Genomic DNA, 15,936 nt, shown 5'->3' with positions numbered 1-15,936 from the left:
TCTTGATGTGTGAATCAGAGAAAACTTTGTAAACAAACTTCAAACCCAGTTACTCACCTGATCTTGTACCGGTAGGGTAAAGTGCAGGTTGGGAGGATATTTACCTGTACTTCATTTCTACTAATATTTTTGTGATTATAAGTATGCAGAGGATTACCAAAGCTTCCAAGATGAGACTGGGGTATCTGCAGTGTGGCTGTAGGGCAAAGAGCTTGAATAAGGCCGCCACAGTAGCAGAGGCTGGAGGCATGGTACCGCCAGGTGAGCCGGCGTATTTTATAGGTTTGTTTACGTGAATAAATCGAATACCGTGGAATACAGGCTAGTCTTTATAGGTTTTTTTTTTTTTTCTTTTTTTGCATAGAAGAACGTTTGATAGGCATGAAGTTGAGTAAAATAGAAGTGTAAATATTGAATATACAATAGAAAAATGTAAATAGAAATGTAAATAATCAGTAATATAAGAATATGAGTACAAATACTTGAAGTTATGACAGTGAAAGTGAAACCTTGACTCTCTACGTATTTTACTGAAAGAGAAATTGAATGCCTACAGTGACTATAAACTAGTATTACTGAAGGAAACTTATGGATAAAGACTGCATATATATATATATATATATATATATATAAGTGTTATATAGTAATAGGAATATTAAGTGTGAGTGTTTTTATGAATTAAAAATGACAGAATACCAGCGAGGAACGAGCACAAGTGGGAGGCTCGTACACGCTCGTAATTTTCATTGCTTTCACAGTTTTTTTTTTTTTTTTTTTTTTTTTTTTTTTGAGTATGGATTCCAAACTATTTGAAAATCATAGAATAGTGTTTCTAGTGATAACATCAGGCTGTGGTACTCATATTATGGGGTGTCGGGAAGTGTAAAGTGGAGACTTCGTTACCCAACTTCAGAGGTCTCCACAAGTCCTACGGTTCTCGACAAAGGCACAACAAACATCTCAGGAGAAAGCTGAAGGTATGTGCCATATGCATATGTAATTATAATATTCTAGGACTAATATCTGATTTTTGACAAATATTTTTAGAGTCTGTCAGAGCGCGAATATCCTAGCGGGACACGCAAGTCGCGCCACAACAACCCCGCGGTTTAGGGGTTAAGGGTCTGCATCTGAGTGTTGTTGGGGTGTATTGCTCATATAATGGCACTCATGGATGAGCGACTTGATACACTTGTTTTCAATGTTAGGTCTAAATAACCTAGTTCCAGGCCTTCTTGTGGGGCAATAAAGGCTTGGATGATATGCAGTAGTCAGTTTGCTTTTATTCGCTGTAACTGGATTACTTTCACAACTACCATACAACCAGTACACCAATAAGTTTTGTTTGCATGAAATTTCCTGAGCCGTAGTTATGAAGTAGGAATGAGTTTCCTTAGTCACTGTTTATATTGACCCACCAGTCTGGCTACACCTGGCCATCATCTGAGCTGAAGGAGTTGGGAATGCAGTATTTGTCAGGTTCGGAAAGAAATGTACTTGGCAGTCTTTACTTTATGTCTCCCTTTTTCATGTTCTGTTTATTTCAAGTCTGCAATAAAGGGAAAAAAAAAAATTCAAGTACCATTGCTGCTTGTTCATGCTGATTTACCAGTTTCTCCCAGATTACAAGAGGATATTGAGGTGCAATATGCAGCAGTCACGAGATGAGGCTATGGCACATCTAGTTTGTAACTTGGTTGGTTTTAAAAGATACTTTGGTGCTTTTAATGCATCAGAAGCTCAATTCTTTGGTATTTTGACTTCAAGAATGTTCCGCTGGAGTATAGATTATTGTCTGACAATTTACATCTCAGCCCTTTGTCTTCTCTCAGCACCCTTGGGTTTCATTCTCCAGGGACTCTGTCATGGAAAGATTACCATACCTTTCTAGCAAAACCCACCTCAGAGGGACTGGCTATGGTATGTACAGGGGTCTTATTTGTCCCCAGTTGGAGGACAATTCTCTTGTTTGGAGGGTTTCCCACACACACAGTTGTTCTAAATAGGATGAAGTCCGAGCCTTTTTGTCACAGCTTCACTCCTGCTGAATTCTCTCTCTCTCTCTCTCTCTCTCTCTCTCTCACAACTGCACTGTTGCATTTTATCTCTTTAATATCACTACTTCAAGGGTTACTGCTCTTCTATACTGTGTACATGCATCCTTTTTCCAATACGGTGGTCCCTTACCATCTTTGTGACAGACAGTTTTCATCCCTTTTCTGTCAGACTCACTAATGAAGGAGTTAACCATTACTCTCAGTCGTGCACGTCCTTAACAGATGAACTCTGAAACTGTTTTCCGTAGTTAGATTTCCATCTGTGTATGACCTCCTGTCTTTTAAAAGCAATGTATTCAGACATCTCGAAATGAATGGATCTCGAAATGATCTTGACCTGGGCACTCATTTGTTTAGTTATTTTTTTGTTGGTAATAGGTTTTTATTGGCTTCAAGCCATTGGTTCTTTCGTGTTTTCATAAAAAATAAATAAATATCTAAGGGAGATATGTTACCAGTATGTTTCTGCTGATTTATGCATAAAAAGTAAAGCACTGAGGAAGACATGTTATAGAATCTGCAAGTCAGTTTATAATACGACTCTGTGTTTTCACAGGTGTATGTAGCGGCTTCACTGGACAGGGAGAAGCAAGCCGAGTACACCTTGATTGTGACAGCTACCGATGGGAAATTCACTGCCAATACCACAGTTACTGTCACGGTCATTGATGTCAATGGTGAGTCCTATCTGTAACTTTATGACTAAGTATATACTTATTTAGCACCATTCATGTGGGTGACATCCTTTTCATCCTCATTCTTTCTGCTACAATGCGATTTCACTTGACGTGCAAAAACTCGCTCGTGTTGAAGGTTCTGTTATGGCTATATCCAACCTCTTCAGTTCCAAGAAGTCAATCCATAACTGAATAAAATCATCAGGAAATGGCAATATTAAAATGATAAGGAAATCACCCAAAGTTGAGAGTTTAATATAACATTTTTTTTCGTTATACATGCTTTTTGTTAATTAGTTAAGCAAGGTAACACCTGAAAACTGGAAAAGCAACTTCATTCATTCTCTTTCACCCTTTCACCTACTGTATATGCTGGTCTACATTATCCACAATCAGGCCTCACTTATTTCATTCACTTCACTTTTTACCTTTTATAGAGAATTGGCAGCGAGTCATCCGCATCTCAAATTCTTGGACATTTAACAGGCTGCTTAACCCCTAACCGCTGGCTAACATGTATGGCAGTCACGATTGTGGGCTTGGAGCAATGCCGGTTGACATGTATAGCCGCAAGCATCTTCCTCTCACCCTTTAAACTTTAATTTATCCTTGCTTATCGATGGGACCACATGGAGATGTGGGGATACTTTCATTTGAAAGAGGAAGAATTGTTGATTCTTATGTATCTTTAATTTTTTCTCTAGCTGTTATAGTTTGGTAGATATTAAGGTTTTAAGTAGAGGTATTTTTTTCCCGTCACGGATATCTCCCGTAGGGAGGAGTGTGCAATATTGGAAACCCCCCGGCGTGTAGGGGTTAATAAGGAATAATTCATTACCTTTGTTAGATGTTGGTGGAGCACACTGAAAAAAAAGTAGTGGTATGGTGATGATGGTTGGTCCTATGAAGTTTGTTACCAGTGCTGCAATTACTGTTACTGTATATGATGGCAGTGGTGAGTTCTTTTCATTTGTTTATAGGTAATGATATCTAATGCTCACAGATGGGCTGCCAAAGAAAGTTTTTGCAAGTGAAATTAACGGTAATGTTGGAACAGATAGGATGTAAGTGATTTAGAAGAGAGTGGAGTATTACACTGGTGTGCGAGAAGAAACAGAAAGAGAAGTGACAGAAAGAGTGAGAGAGGTATGTATATAAGGGCAAACTGTTCTGCCATGGCCAGCCCCTGTCAGTGGTTTCTTAGGAGGGAACAAGTGTTGGAAATGATGTTGATAAGAATATGTAGTTGGCTGCTTAATATTGACTGATGATTTAGTGGCAAGTGTTAGGTGTATGGAAAATATATCTTTTGAAAAAATACCCCAAAATATTTAGTGACGTCGTAAAGCACGCTCCGTATTTATAGTTAGTACTGCTTTATTACAGACAATGGACCGATCTGCCAGGAGCCTGTCTACCAGCGAGAGATCTCTGAAGGCGTGTCACCAGGGATGCATGTTACATCAGTAGTGGCCTGGGATGCTGATGAAGGGGCCGCTTCACGCAGTCGCTACACTCTGACCGGTGAAGGTGCTGAACATTTTACTATCAATCAGCTAAGCGGTCATGTCTCCACTGCCACGCAGCTGGATCGTGAGACCAAAGATTACTACCAACTGACGGTGAGAACTTTCTTATCATACGGTAAACTGACAACAATAACAACCAATCCCATTTTACTCTATACGAAGAGAAAGGAGCCAAGGCTATGATGATGTAGTTCGATACATTAGGGTAGGTGTCCAACCCACTTCCTTGGCAGGCTCTACACACACACACACACACACACACACACAGATAAGAAAACAGGAAAAAGGAGTGGTTTAATAGAAGGTGTATGATAGCAAAAAAAGAGAGAGATAAGGTAGGAACAATTGGAGAAAGAGAGGTAACAACAGAGCAAAGGAAGAATATAAAAGAATTAGAAATGAATACACAAGAATACGTAGAAGAAGAAGAAAGGAATTTTGAAAAAGGTATAATAGACAAATGCAAGGATGAACCCAAACTTTTTTATAGATTTGTTAATGGCAAACTGAAACAAAAGGAAGGAATCACCAAACTGAAAGTAAAAGGAGAGGTCTATAAAGATGCAGCAATGCAAGCTGAAATAATGAACAAATGTTTCCAATCGGTTTTCACTAATGAAAAAGAGTTTGTGGAAGGCGAGGGAATGATTAGAAATGTACCGGTGATAAAAGATATAAAAGTGGAGGTACAGGAAGTGTATAAACTACTGGACACTCAAGATGTAAGGAAAGCCCCAGGACCTGATGGAATTTCTAATTGGGTACTGAAGGAATGCAGAGAACAACTGGCGGATAAAATTCACAGTATAATCGTGTGTTCTCTGGAAGACGCGAAAGTGCCGCAAGAATGGAAGAGGGCAAATGTGGTACCAATTTATAAGGGAGGAAACAGGGAAGAATCCCTGAATTATAGACCAGTGTCTCTAACCAGCATGGTCGCAAAATTATGTGAGAGAATCCTGAAAGACAGATGGATAAAATATCTAGAAGAGATGAATATTTTGGCTGAATGTCAGTTTGGATTCAGAAGTGGAAGGTCATGTGTTTCTAACTTGTTGAGCTTTTACTTGAGCGATTGACATGGTACAGGAGAGAGAGGGTCGGGTGGATTGTGTGTACTTAGACTTGGAGAAGGTCTTTGTCAAGGTACCTCATAAGAGACTAATGTGGAAACTAGAATATATAGGAGGACTGAAGGGGAAACTTCTGGAATGGATGAGAGACTTTTTGAGAGACAGACAAATGAGGACAGTAATAAAGGATAGGATGTCTGGATGGAGGGAAGTAACAAGTGGAGTCCCTCAAGGCTCGGTGTTGGCGCCAGTAATGTTCCTGATTTACGTAAATGATATAGTAGATGGAGTGAACAGCTATGCAAGTCTGTTTGCTGATGATGTAAAGATCTTGAGGAAGGTAGAGGTTGAGGAGGATTGTAAAATGCTGCAGGAGGATTTGGATAGGATACATGATTGGAGCCGGACATGGGAAATGAAATTTAATGTAAAGAAATGTAAAATATTGGAAATGGGTAAAAGTACCAGGAGGCCATCACTGAATTATTTGTTGGTTAATGAATTAATCACAAAAATGAGAGAAGAGAAAGATTTGGGAGTGCTGGTCCAAGATAGTTTGTCACCAGAAAAGCACATTAACAAGATAGTTGGAGAGACTTATAAACTCTTGACTAACATAAGAGTAGCATTTCATTATATGGATGAGGAGATGATGAAAAAATTAATAGTGGCCATGATCCGCCCCAGGTTAGAATATGCAGCGGTAGTGTGGTCCCCACACAAAAAGAAAGATATAAACAAGATTGAGAAAATGCAAAGAACAGCAACCCAGATGGTCCCCAGTCTGGCAGACCTGTCATACGGAGAGAGGCTGGAAAAGCTGGATTTGCCTTCCTTAGAGGAAAGGAGAAAGAGGGGAGACATGATTGCAGTGTTCAGGACCATGGTGGGAGTAGATAAAATTGACAAAGAAGATCTGTTTGTAAGGGATAAGAGAGTAACAAGAGGACACGGAATGAAATTGAGAAAGTCAAGCGGCTTGAAGAATATCAAGAAATATAGCTTTCCTTACAGAAGTATAGACTTATGGAATAGCCTGGACAAAGAGATCATCCAGTCAAAAAACTGAAACGAGTTTAAAGCTAAATTTGACTTATTGAGAAACAGCGACGGAAACCCACGAGCATAGCACATTCCGTGTATATCACAATTAGATATATTAGGTAAGTACATAAATATTTGGAACGACTGAGACGAAGAGGTGGTGCATGAGAAAAACATTCATGTGTGTAAAGGTAGACTTGGTAAATGTGAATTTGGAGACAGGACAACACGAGCATTGCTCAATTCCTTTATACTACAAATAGGTAAATACAAATAGGTAAATATACACACACACACACACACACACACACACACACACACACACACACACACACACACATGCATGCATGCAAGCACACACGAACGCATGCACGCTGGTGCAGTGGTAACTTTCTCGCTTCCCAACTGGTGGGCGGGAGTTCACCCCTCGCTCAGGTTGCAAAAAGTTTCACTGACGAAATGGGTGGTTACTGTCCCCCTTGAGCAAGAGGACGGGTGTGTGCATGTGTGAAGGTCACAGCCTTGCCCTTAGATTGGACTATATGAGCTCCCAGCTCCGTTCCAGGAGGGTAAAAGCTGACAATCACGACCATCAAGTGATCCTGGCTGACCCGGTGAATTACACACACACACACACACACACACATATACCAGCTGCCTCTCAGGGATCAAATCTGTGTAAGTTCATTACTCTGACAAAGGCGTTCAAACCACTAGACCACTTATTAGGCCTGGATTTCGCTACATTTGAGCACAAGCTTTCTGGTAAGATGCAGTTTACTATTGTGTGACAATGATTACCATAGTCTTTTAACTTTAATTTTGCATAAAATTACTGTCTCTTCATTGGGAATGATGAGTTGCAACAGTACATTAGCCCCAGTCTCAAAAAAGTGCTATGGATGAGATGTACAACTGTGGTATTGTCATTTTCTGCCAGTGACCTGTGTGAAATAAGCTGCAAAAGGATGAAACTCTGAATCAAGGTGATACAGTAATACCATCTGACTGTGGGTATTAGCATTCTGGCTGCAGCACATTACTCCTAACTTTAGCTGTGAAGGCAAATGGTGGTCTAGTGGTTAAAACCCTCCTTTTAGATTGATGGTCTTTCACGGGTTCAATCCTGAAGAGGTGAGTGGAGGCTTTTTTATTGTATCCCAAGGAGACTATGTTGGTTATCCACCTTAACAAGTACTGGGTTACGGTGACCTTGCCTCGAACTGAGTAAAATGGAATTAGCTGTTACTATAATTTTTTTTGCTGTACATGTGGTAGGTGGTGGCGACCATCATCCACTCACTTGATGTAGTGCTGCCTACTTCTTCCTTAGCCTTTATCATTCTTTTTCTGTGCCTGCCCTCCTCTCTTCCTATTTCTCCCATCTTTCCTGTCACTTCTTGCTGCTTTTCCTTCCCGTACAGGTGGCTTTACATCGAGTGACAAGCCAAATGGTTTCATGTAAGCCAAGAAACCATTTACAGTGCTGGGTGGTAACCATATAACCAAACCATACGTCCTCCCTACGTGTCAACAAGTGGGTTGGTGGAGGGTTAGTGCCCCTCCTCATAAAACAAATAACTCAAAGTCAAATGACCACCCCTTACGGGATTATGGCGTCTGGCAATAGATAGATAGATAGACGTGGTGCTGGCTTTCTGGCAGGTGCAGTTTACTGTCATAGGCAAAATTTCAAAGACATTCTCCTTCTATCTTTGTTTCCTGCATCCACATTTTTCATTCCTCCCGAAATGTTAGAGATTATCCTTCCTTCTCATACTCTTTATCTGTATATTGTATATTTCTATCACTATGAAATTATTTATGAAATATTTTCCATTGCTACTGCTGGCAGAGAGGTGTCACCAGGCTTTTCATCCTGATTGTCCATCTTAATTATTAGCCTTCAGATTAAAACTTCAGGCATTTTGAAAGTCTCCCATAGCTGCCAGTTTACTTTCAAATTCTTATTTTCTAGACATGGACAGAATACAATAAATACATATTATTTATCAGGATGTGGTCTACATTACTACAGTTTTTCCAAGCAATGAATAGATGTAGTGGGGGAGACTGTTGCTAAAAACGAATATTTCCTGATGAAAATGAAAGTCGTTGTTATTCAAAACACACATATATAGGAATCATGCATTGGGTACAGGAGATTCTATGGTTGTATGAAAGTAAAAACTGTCTGTGGGCTCTGAGCCAAGGGAGCCTTTTATATTTCATCATGATCATGACTTCTTTTTCCCATCTCAGGATTGAATGAGGTAGTGGCAAAACATGAATCAGGGAGAGGCAGTTAGCAGTATGCTCAGTGAAGTGGGTCACACTCACATTCACTCACAGCTGAAGCCCCTGAAACCTGATGACCTCACAGCCATGATCATCTGCACTTTTTTTTTTTTTTTTTTTTTTTTTTTTTTTTTAAATAATACAGATGCACTTCACGTTATGTGTCATTTAAACATATCCCTCGACTGTCAGCTTATAAAGGAGGGTACCAAATTACTGCTATGTGCTCCTTATGTAAGTCATCAAACAAACATGATCCTGTGTGAGCTACTTTGCCTCATCAACTTCCATACCTCGGTTTCTCAAACACTTTTCTACAATATCTGTTTACCTTCATCTTGGCCTATCTTGTCTCCTCCCACCTTCCAGCATACTCATATATGCCCTTTTTGCCACCCTGTTGTATTCATTGTCTTCATGTGATCATACCATGAAAGTATAAACTTTTCAGCCCTTTCATCCACAGGCTTCCTTACTTGAAATCTTTCTCTAATTACATTATTTCTTATCCTATACGTTCTCCACACACTTTCTTTATTAACCTCATCTTAACTGCTTTTAGTCTCGAATTATCGTAATCTTGTTACACCAGTGTCTCACACCTATATGTTAATATGAGCACTAAAATGTCATGCTGCCCTCTCACAGTGCCACACTTATACCCGTCTTCCACCTAGGACCAGCCACTTTCTTCCCATGTGGTGCTTTACTGTCAGCTTCTACACATTTACAACTTTTCTCTATCAGTACAGCCAGTTACTTAAACTCACTTGTCAAGTCGAGCCTTTCTCCATTCACACATTATCTAGATCTGTTTGTAATTGTGACGTCTTATAAATCTGCCGTAGGTGGTGGTGGCAGACTGGGAGGAGGCATCATGGCAGTGTGAGGTGGTCCTAGAGGTGACAGTCATAGACACCAATGACAACCCACCCAGATTCACCCAGGCTGCCCACTCAGCCACACTGCCAGAGGACTCACCCGTCAACACTGTCCTACTCAAAATTCATGCCACTGACCCTGATCAGGGTAAGTGACAAGAAAACAGGGATAAGGGCTATGGAATACTTATCCTCTTCACTACAGTAGGTTGATGTATTTTTTTCTGTTTCTCTGCCTAATGCTGGTTGATTTTATTAATCTTTGCTCTCCTCAAAATGCAAGCTACTGATTCTGATTTGGTTTAGTAGCCAAAGTTAGTTATTACCAATCAACGCAGTCCTACTCAGAGTGCAAGCTGCTGATTCTGATTTGGATATGTAACAAGGAAATAGGGAAAAGAGAAGTGTAATAACTGTCCAACTAAATATGGAAACAACTGATTTTGATCTTGATAAGTAACAAGGAGATAGGGGTAAGGGAAATAGCATACCAACTGTGCATTTCTTCTAACCTAATAAAGGTCCCTAACACCTTTGAACCTGTTGATGACCAAGCGTAGTCAGATTGGAATGGTGATTTGATTTTTAACCAAGGAGATTCATTCCTACCTCATAACTAAAGCTCAGCGATATTCATGCAACCGTGACTTAGTTTTCATGGAGTGGCCTAGTTCTTTCAGATGAAAACAAACTGAGCACTGTTCAGTTTGATGATGTATTTTTGTCTATTTTCCTTGCTGACACTACATGGTGTTATGAAACTTAGCACAAGGAATTTTCAGTGAAGGGATTAATGCAGGTTATCGAACCTCTCAAGTTTGATGTCATCGCAAAGCTGAACAAAATTGTTCTTTGGACAGGTATTTTCTCTACTTTTTTTTTTTCCCCCCACAGTAAATATCTAAACTTTCTCCAGGACAATTTACTTCTCACCTTTAAGGAATATCTTAATTCTGTATAAGTATTCTTATATTCCTTGATCTCTTATTCAGTAATTATTTCTTCCATGTAGCAGTTCATTTCTGTCTTGACTTTATATGGTTTCATCTCTAAGTAACAACTATTTTTCTACCTTGGACAAATGTGCAAGTGTGCATGGAAAAGTTTGGAAGGAATGAGAGAGTTTTTGATCGGTGATATGAATGGTAAAGTAGGGAATGTGAAGGTGGATGGAATAGTTGGTGAGTGGGGTGTGCCTGCTGAGATGGATGAGAATGGCAGTGCGTTAGTGGACATTTGTGCTGGGAGGGGGTTGGTGATAGCCAATACCCTCTTCAGGCATAAAATGATCAACAGGTATACATGGCGAGTGATGAGAAGGGTGGGTGGTGAACTGAATGAAAGGAAGGCAGTGATTGATTATGTGTGTGTGGATGAAGGGATGCGAAGATGTGTAATGGATGCAAGAGCTTATAGCGGCTGGGTGAGTGGACTTTCTGACCACTACTTGGTGGTGGCCAGAATTAGGATCCAAGTAAGATGGAGAAATAGAAGAAGGGAAAGACGAGAGGAAGGAGTAGTTGCAAGGAGAGTGGAAAGGTTACAAGAGGATGAGAAAAAGGCAGAGTATAAGAGAGAAGTGGAGGAACGATTGGGCAAATATGAATTGGAGCAGATAGGGGACGTGGAAGGTGTGTGCAGGATATTTACAGAAGAAATATGTGCAGCATGTGATGTGGTGTGTAGGAGGAAGAGAAGACAGAGGGGGGTGCAAGGAACAGCGTGGTGGACTGAAGAGGTGAGACAGGCTGTGGCGCAAAAGAAGAAAGCATACAATGAATGGATGAGAAATAGGGGCGTGGAAGAAGTTGAGAGGCGGAAGAGAGAGAAAAGATTAGTAAGAGAGAGTAAGAAGAGAGTGAATGAGGAATTTGAAAGGAATTTGAGTGTAAAGTGGAGGGACTGTAAGAAAATGTTATGGAAAGAGGTGAAGAGAGTAAGACAGGGTGGAAGTGAGGTTAGCAGGGGAGTGAAAGATAAAAATAGTAGATTACTAGTGGAGAAGGGAGAAAAAGTGAGCAGATGGAGAGAACACTTTAAGGAATTGTTGAACATACAGGTTGGAAGTAATGCGAGTATAAGTTGCTGGGGAATGGCTGGGAGAAGGAGGGAGGTGAGAAGACAGGAAGAAATCAGTAGGATAGAAGTTGTGGAAGCAATGAAGAAAGTTAAATTGGGGAAAGCCCCAGGAATTGATGGAGTGTGTGGTGAAATGTTGAAGCATGGGGGAGAGATAGTAGTAGAATGGATGTGGAAGATGTGCAGATTGGCCTGGGAGGAAGGTAGAGTCCCAGAGGATTGGAAGTCAGGTATAATTATTCCCTTGTACAAAGGAAAAGGGGAAAAAGAAGTGTGTGGTAATCATAGGGGCATTTGTCTTCTTAGTATAATAGGAAAAGTGTATGGTAGCATACTTATTGACAAAGTTAGAGAAAGAACAGAGGAATTAGTTGGAGAAGAACAGGGAGGCTTTAGGAAGGGAAGAGGTTGTGTAGATCAGATATTCACTCTTAGATCTTTAGTGGAAAACTTTCTAGAGAAGGGAAAGTAGTTGTATGCGGCTTTCATGGATTTGGAGAAAGCATATGACAGGGTGGATAGACAAGGATTGTGGAAAGTATTAAGAATATATGGAGTAGATGGGAAGTTACTGAATGCTGTGAAGAGTATGTATGATGGTGCTAAGGCTGCAGTGTGTGTGGATGGTGAACTGAGTGAATTTTTCTCTTTGAAGGTTGGGTTGAAACAGGAATGTGTCATGTCTCCATGGTTGTTCAATCTGTATATGGATGGGGTAATAAAAGAGGTACAAGGTAGGGTAGTGGATGCTGGAGTGGCCCTGGTGAGAGAGGATAGTGTTTGGAAACTCCCTGTACTGTTGTTTGCAGATGATACTGTGTTGTTGAGTGAAGACGAAGGGGAGCTGCAAGGCTTGGTGGATGAGTTTGGGAGAGTGTGTAAGATGTGAAATCTAAAGGTGAATGTAGGGAAGAGTAAAGTGATGGTCTTTGAGAGAGGTGAAGTCAGTGAATGTACAGCGAAGTTGGATGGTGAGGAATTGGAAAATGTGAGTACGTTTAAGTACTTGGCTAGTGTGATGAGTAAGGATGGAGGTTTAGAGGGTGAAGTGCTTGAAAGGTACAGCAGGGAAGAAAGGTGCTGGTTCTTTGAAAGCAGTGATAAGAAACAAGGAAGTGAGCATGGAAGTGAAAAAGTTACTACATGACAGTATTGTGATACCAACTCTAACGTATGGAAGTGAAGCTTGGACGTTGTTGGAAGGACACAGGTCAAGAGTGAGAGCAGTGGAAATGAGTTACTTAAGAGGAGCCTGTGGAGTCACATGGAGAGACAGGCTGACGAATGAGGATATAAAGGAGCGTTGTGATGTGGATGTGGACGTGATAGGAAGCGTTACGAGGAACACACTAAGGTGGTTTGGCCATGTGGAGAGGATGGAGGGTGAAAGACTGACGAAGAGAGTGTATGTGAGTGAGGTGGAGGGGGGAAGAGGGAGGGGGAGGCCGAGGATGAGATGGAGGGATGGGGTGGAGAGGTATATGAGAGAGGGGGGTGTGAGTTAGGAGCAGGGCAGTGAAATGGCAGGGGACAGGGCAACGTGGAGGCGATTTGTTTGTGGCCACCCCAAATGGGATTGAGTTGTCTGGCAATAGATAGATAGATAAATAGATTTCTCACACAATAGTTAAGCTTTGTACAACTATTATAACTCTCTCTCTCTCTCTCTCTCTCTCTAACACACACAGAGTCTTTTTCCCACCATTGAATTTGGTCTCTTCCTTTCAACCCAAAAGATGAAGGGGGGGTGAGGGTGGGGTGGGCTGGTAATGATGAAGACGTTGTAGTGTATAGTGGGATGCGAAAGGAAATGGGGCTAAGGAAGGGTCTTAAGTACCAAGTAGAAGCTAGATTTTGACAGCATAGAGTGGCTCACTTTGAATACATTTCTGGTAGTCCTACAATAATAATGATCTCTGTGTTGTTTTGTTTAGAGTCGATACTTGAATGAAAAGAAAATAATCAGTCTCTGGTATTCAGTGTTCAGTCAGAAATGCCTGGGGAATGTAATACTTTGCCAGGCAATTATTACAGTCAGATTTATAATTGGTTGTAACTAATATATTGGATAAACAAGCCTCCGTAAGTTAACTATTGCAACTTTTTTTTTTCTTTTCATTTAACACCCTGTTATACACTCTCATTTAAATGTGAATTCCTAAATCACTGTATGGGTGGACATGAATATATACACACAAGCAAACTTATACAATTGAAATGTAAAGTGATTTTGTGGATACGGCACTTAGTCACCTCAGTGGCACTTTTGAGAGAGGGCTGGGATAGGAGGAGATTTGTGCCAACCCACCATAGTTCAAAACAAGGAGGCGGTGGAGGTTTTTCGTGTCATATAAAACCTATGATGGGTGTTGGGTGGTCTCCTTTGCAGTAAATACTATGGACACAGTAGCCTGGTAAGAGGATCTCCATTGCCCCAATCAGTCAAAGGCCTATACATTGCAGTCATTGGTTGCACAAAGGCCACTGTAGAATTCAGTGTATCAGAATTTGAGAGGAATTAAGGAGACATATTTTTCAAAGACCTGTAACCTAGGCTTCAGTGCATTAGTATAAGAAATTAATCAAATAGGTTTCTAAGATGAAATTCTACTTGCGTTAGTAACAGGACATCGAAGGCAGTGCCACAGTTTTGGGGTCAGAACTATATAAGGGATGATAATTTCCATAAAAAATATAAGGGGTAATAATTTCCATAGAAAATATGCAGAGAAGTATGCCAGATATAATGTTTAAAGAAATGACCTTTTCAAATAATGAAAAGCCGAAATAACGAAATCTTCACCCACTAGAAAGATTAAAATTAAAGCGAGGTTAATATAAGGTGTTTTATTTGGATAAAAGGGTTAAATAACCGAGATAATAGTATGGTTTTACTCAGTCATACGACTGGCAACAGTCGGATATAAAACACGTTCTTTTCATTATTCCGGCCAAGAGAGTCATTACTGTATTCCATTCCGCAGGTTTCACGACCTTTACTACATTTTGATTTTTTCTTCTAAATTTCTGTGTCAACGTTTTTATTTCATTTGATGCTTCTTTTCATTTTTGCAGGTTAGCTTTGGCTGGAACATTTGGTGATCGGAGGACAGCCTTCATTATATTACTTCAGTGTTTCTTTTAGAAAGAATGAATTGACAGCACTGACTATAAAAGGTGGAAATGCCCGACGGTGTACATGACCTCTATGGAGTCATTTAAGAAACAGTTTGGGACTTTCCTTTTTTTGGAAAACTTATGATATTGTTGGTGATGCTCTGATGAGGGATTACTTGGTTTAGTAAAAGCCACTGAGCTGATTTGGGACTCCCATGAATTGTTTGTCATATTGTCATTTTGAGACTTTGAGAGCTAATGAATTCCTTAGAAAAATTGCCACTTTTGAGAAACAATAGGTCAACCATTATTGTTATTATCTGCTTCCGTTCTTCTCAGGGATCAACCGCCACGTGAAATACAACTTGGTGGACTCAGCTGATGGACATTTCACCATTCATGAGACTGAGGGTGTGGTGAGCCTTGCCAGACCGCTGGACCGAGAGACCAGAGACTCCTACACCCTCACAGTGCAGGCGGTGGACCAGGGCACCCCACCACTGTCATCCACAACACACCTCACTGTTACTGTATCAGGTTGGTCAGCACAGTGTCATTGTCACTGTAACTGATACTGCACTTCCACCACGTACCTAACTGTTACTGTCTTACATAAGTTAGTGCAGATCACTAAACATAAGTCTAAGAACAGTAACTCTAAGAATTGTATAATTCTGAAATCATTAATTACTAGGACATTCTAAGAACGGTATGGTAACTCAAGAAAAAATACAGTTCATTGGTATCATCCACTACACATATCACTGCTACTGTCTCGGGTAAGTTAGAATGCATCACACGTCGCTATCATCTGTTATTATCACAAGCGTCCAATAATGTTTACAGTCTTCCACTACATGCTGCACTGTTACTCTCACAGAGCAATTGTCTGTCTGTCTACCTGTCCATGGCAATATCCCTTAATTCCAGATGGGGTGGCCAAAAACACATTGCCACCCTGTCACCGTGTCTTCCTCCAACAGGCTGCCCTCCCTGCAACTCACACACGCGCCTTATTCCTCTACCTTTCCACCCCATCCCTCTACTGCATCCTCAGTCTCCCCCTCCCCCTTTCCCCCTGCACCTCATTCATATACATTCTGCTGGTCAATCTACCATTCCTTAGTCTCTCAAAATGACCATTTGGAACACATCATGAAGAAACTTTCATAATCTGAGTG

General features: G+C 40.6%; 1 protein-coding gene across 1 annotated transcript in view; it reads left to right on the top strand.

Moving 5' to 3' along the window:
* LOC145408967 (fat-like cadherin-related tumor suppressor homolog) overlaps positions 1–15,936 on the top strand; it is a 335,831-nt gene that overhangs the window by 268,710 nt on the left and 51,185 nt on the right. Inside the window, exons 32-35 of the mRNA XM_080279544.1 lie at positions 2,614–2,734; positions 4,121–4,356; positions 9,527–9,707; positions 15,095–15,292. Coding sequence (XP_080135670.1) covers positions 2,614–2,734; positions 4,121–4,356; positions 9,527–9,707; positions 15,095–15,292 — 736 coding nt within the window. The remainder of the gene's footprint in view (positions 1–2,613; positions 2,735–4,120; positions 4,357–9,526; positions 9,708–15,094; positions 15,293–15,936) is intronic.

This window comes from Coenobita brevimanus, chromosome 79 (assembly GCF_032717465.1).
Source record: "Coenobita brevimanus isolate Jiangsu-jjx chromosome 79, ASM3271746v2, whole genome shotgun sequence".
In the NCBI taxonomy this organism is placed as follows: Eukaryota; Metazoa; Arthropoda; class Malacostraca; order Decapoda; family Coenobitidae; genus Coenobita; species Coenobita brevimanus.
The sequence above is the reverse complement of the archived record's forward strand: the minus strand, read 5'-3'. Positions and strand labels throughout refer to the sequence as shown.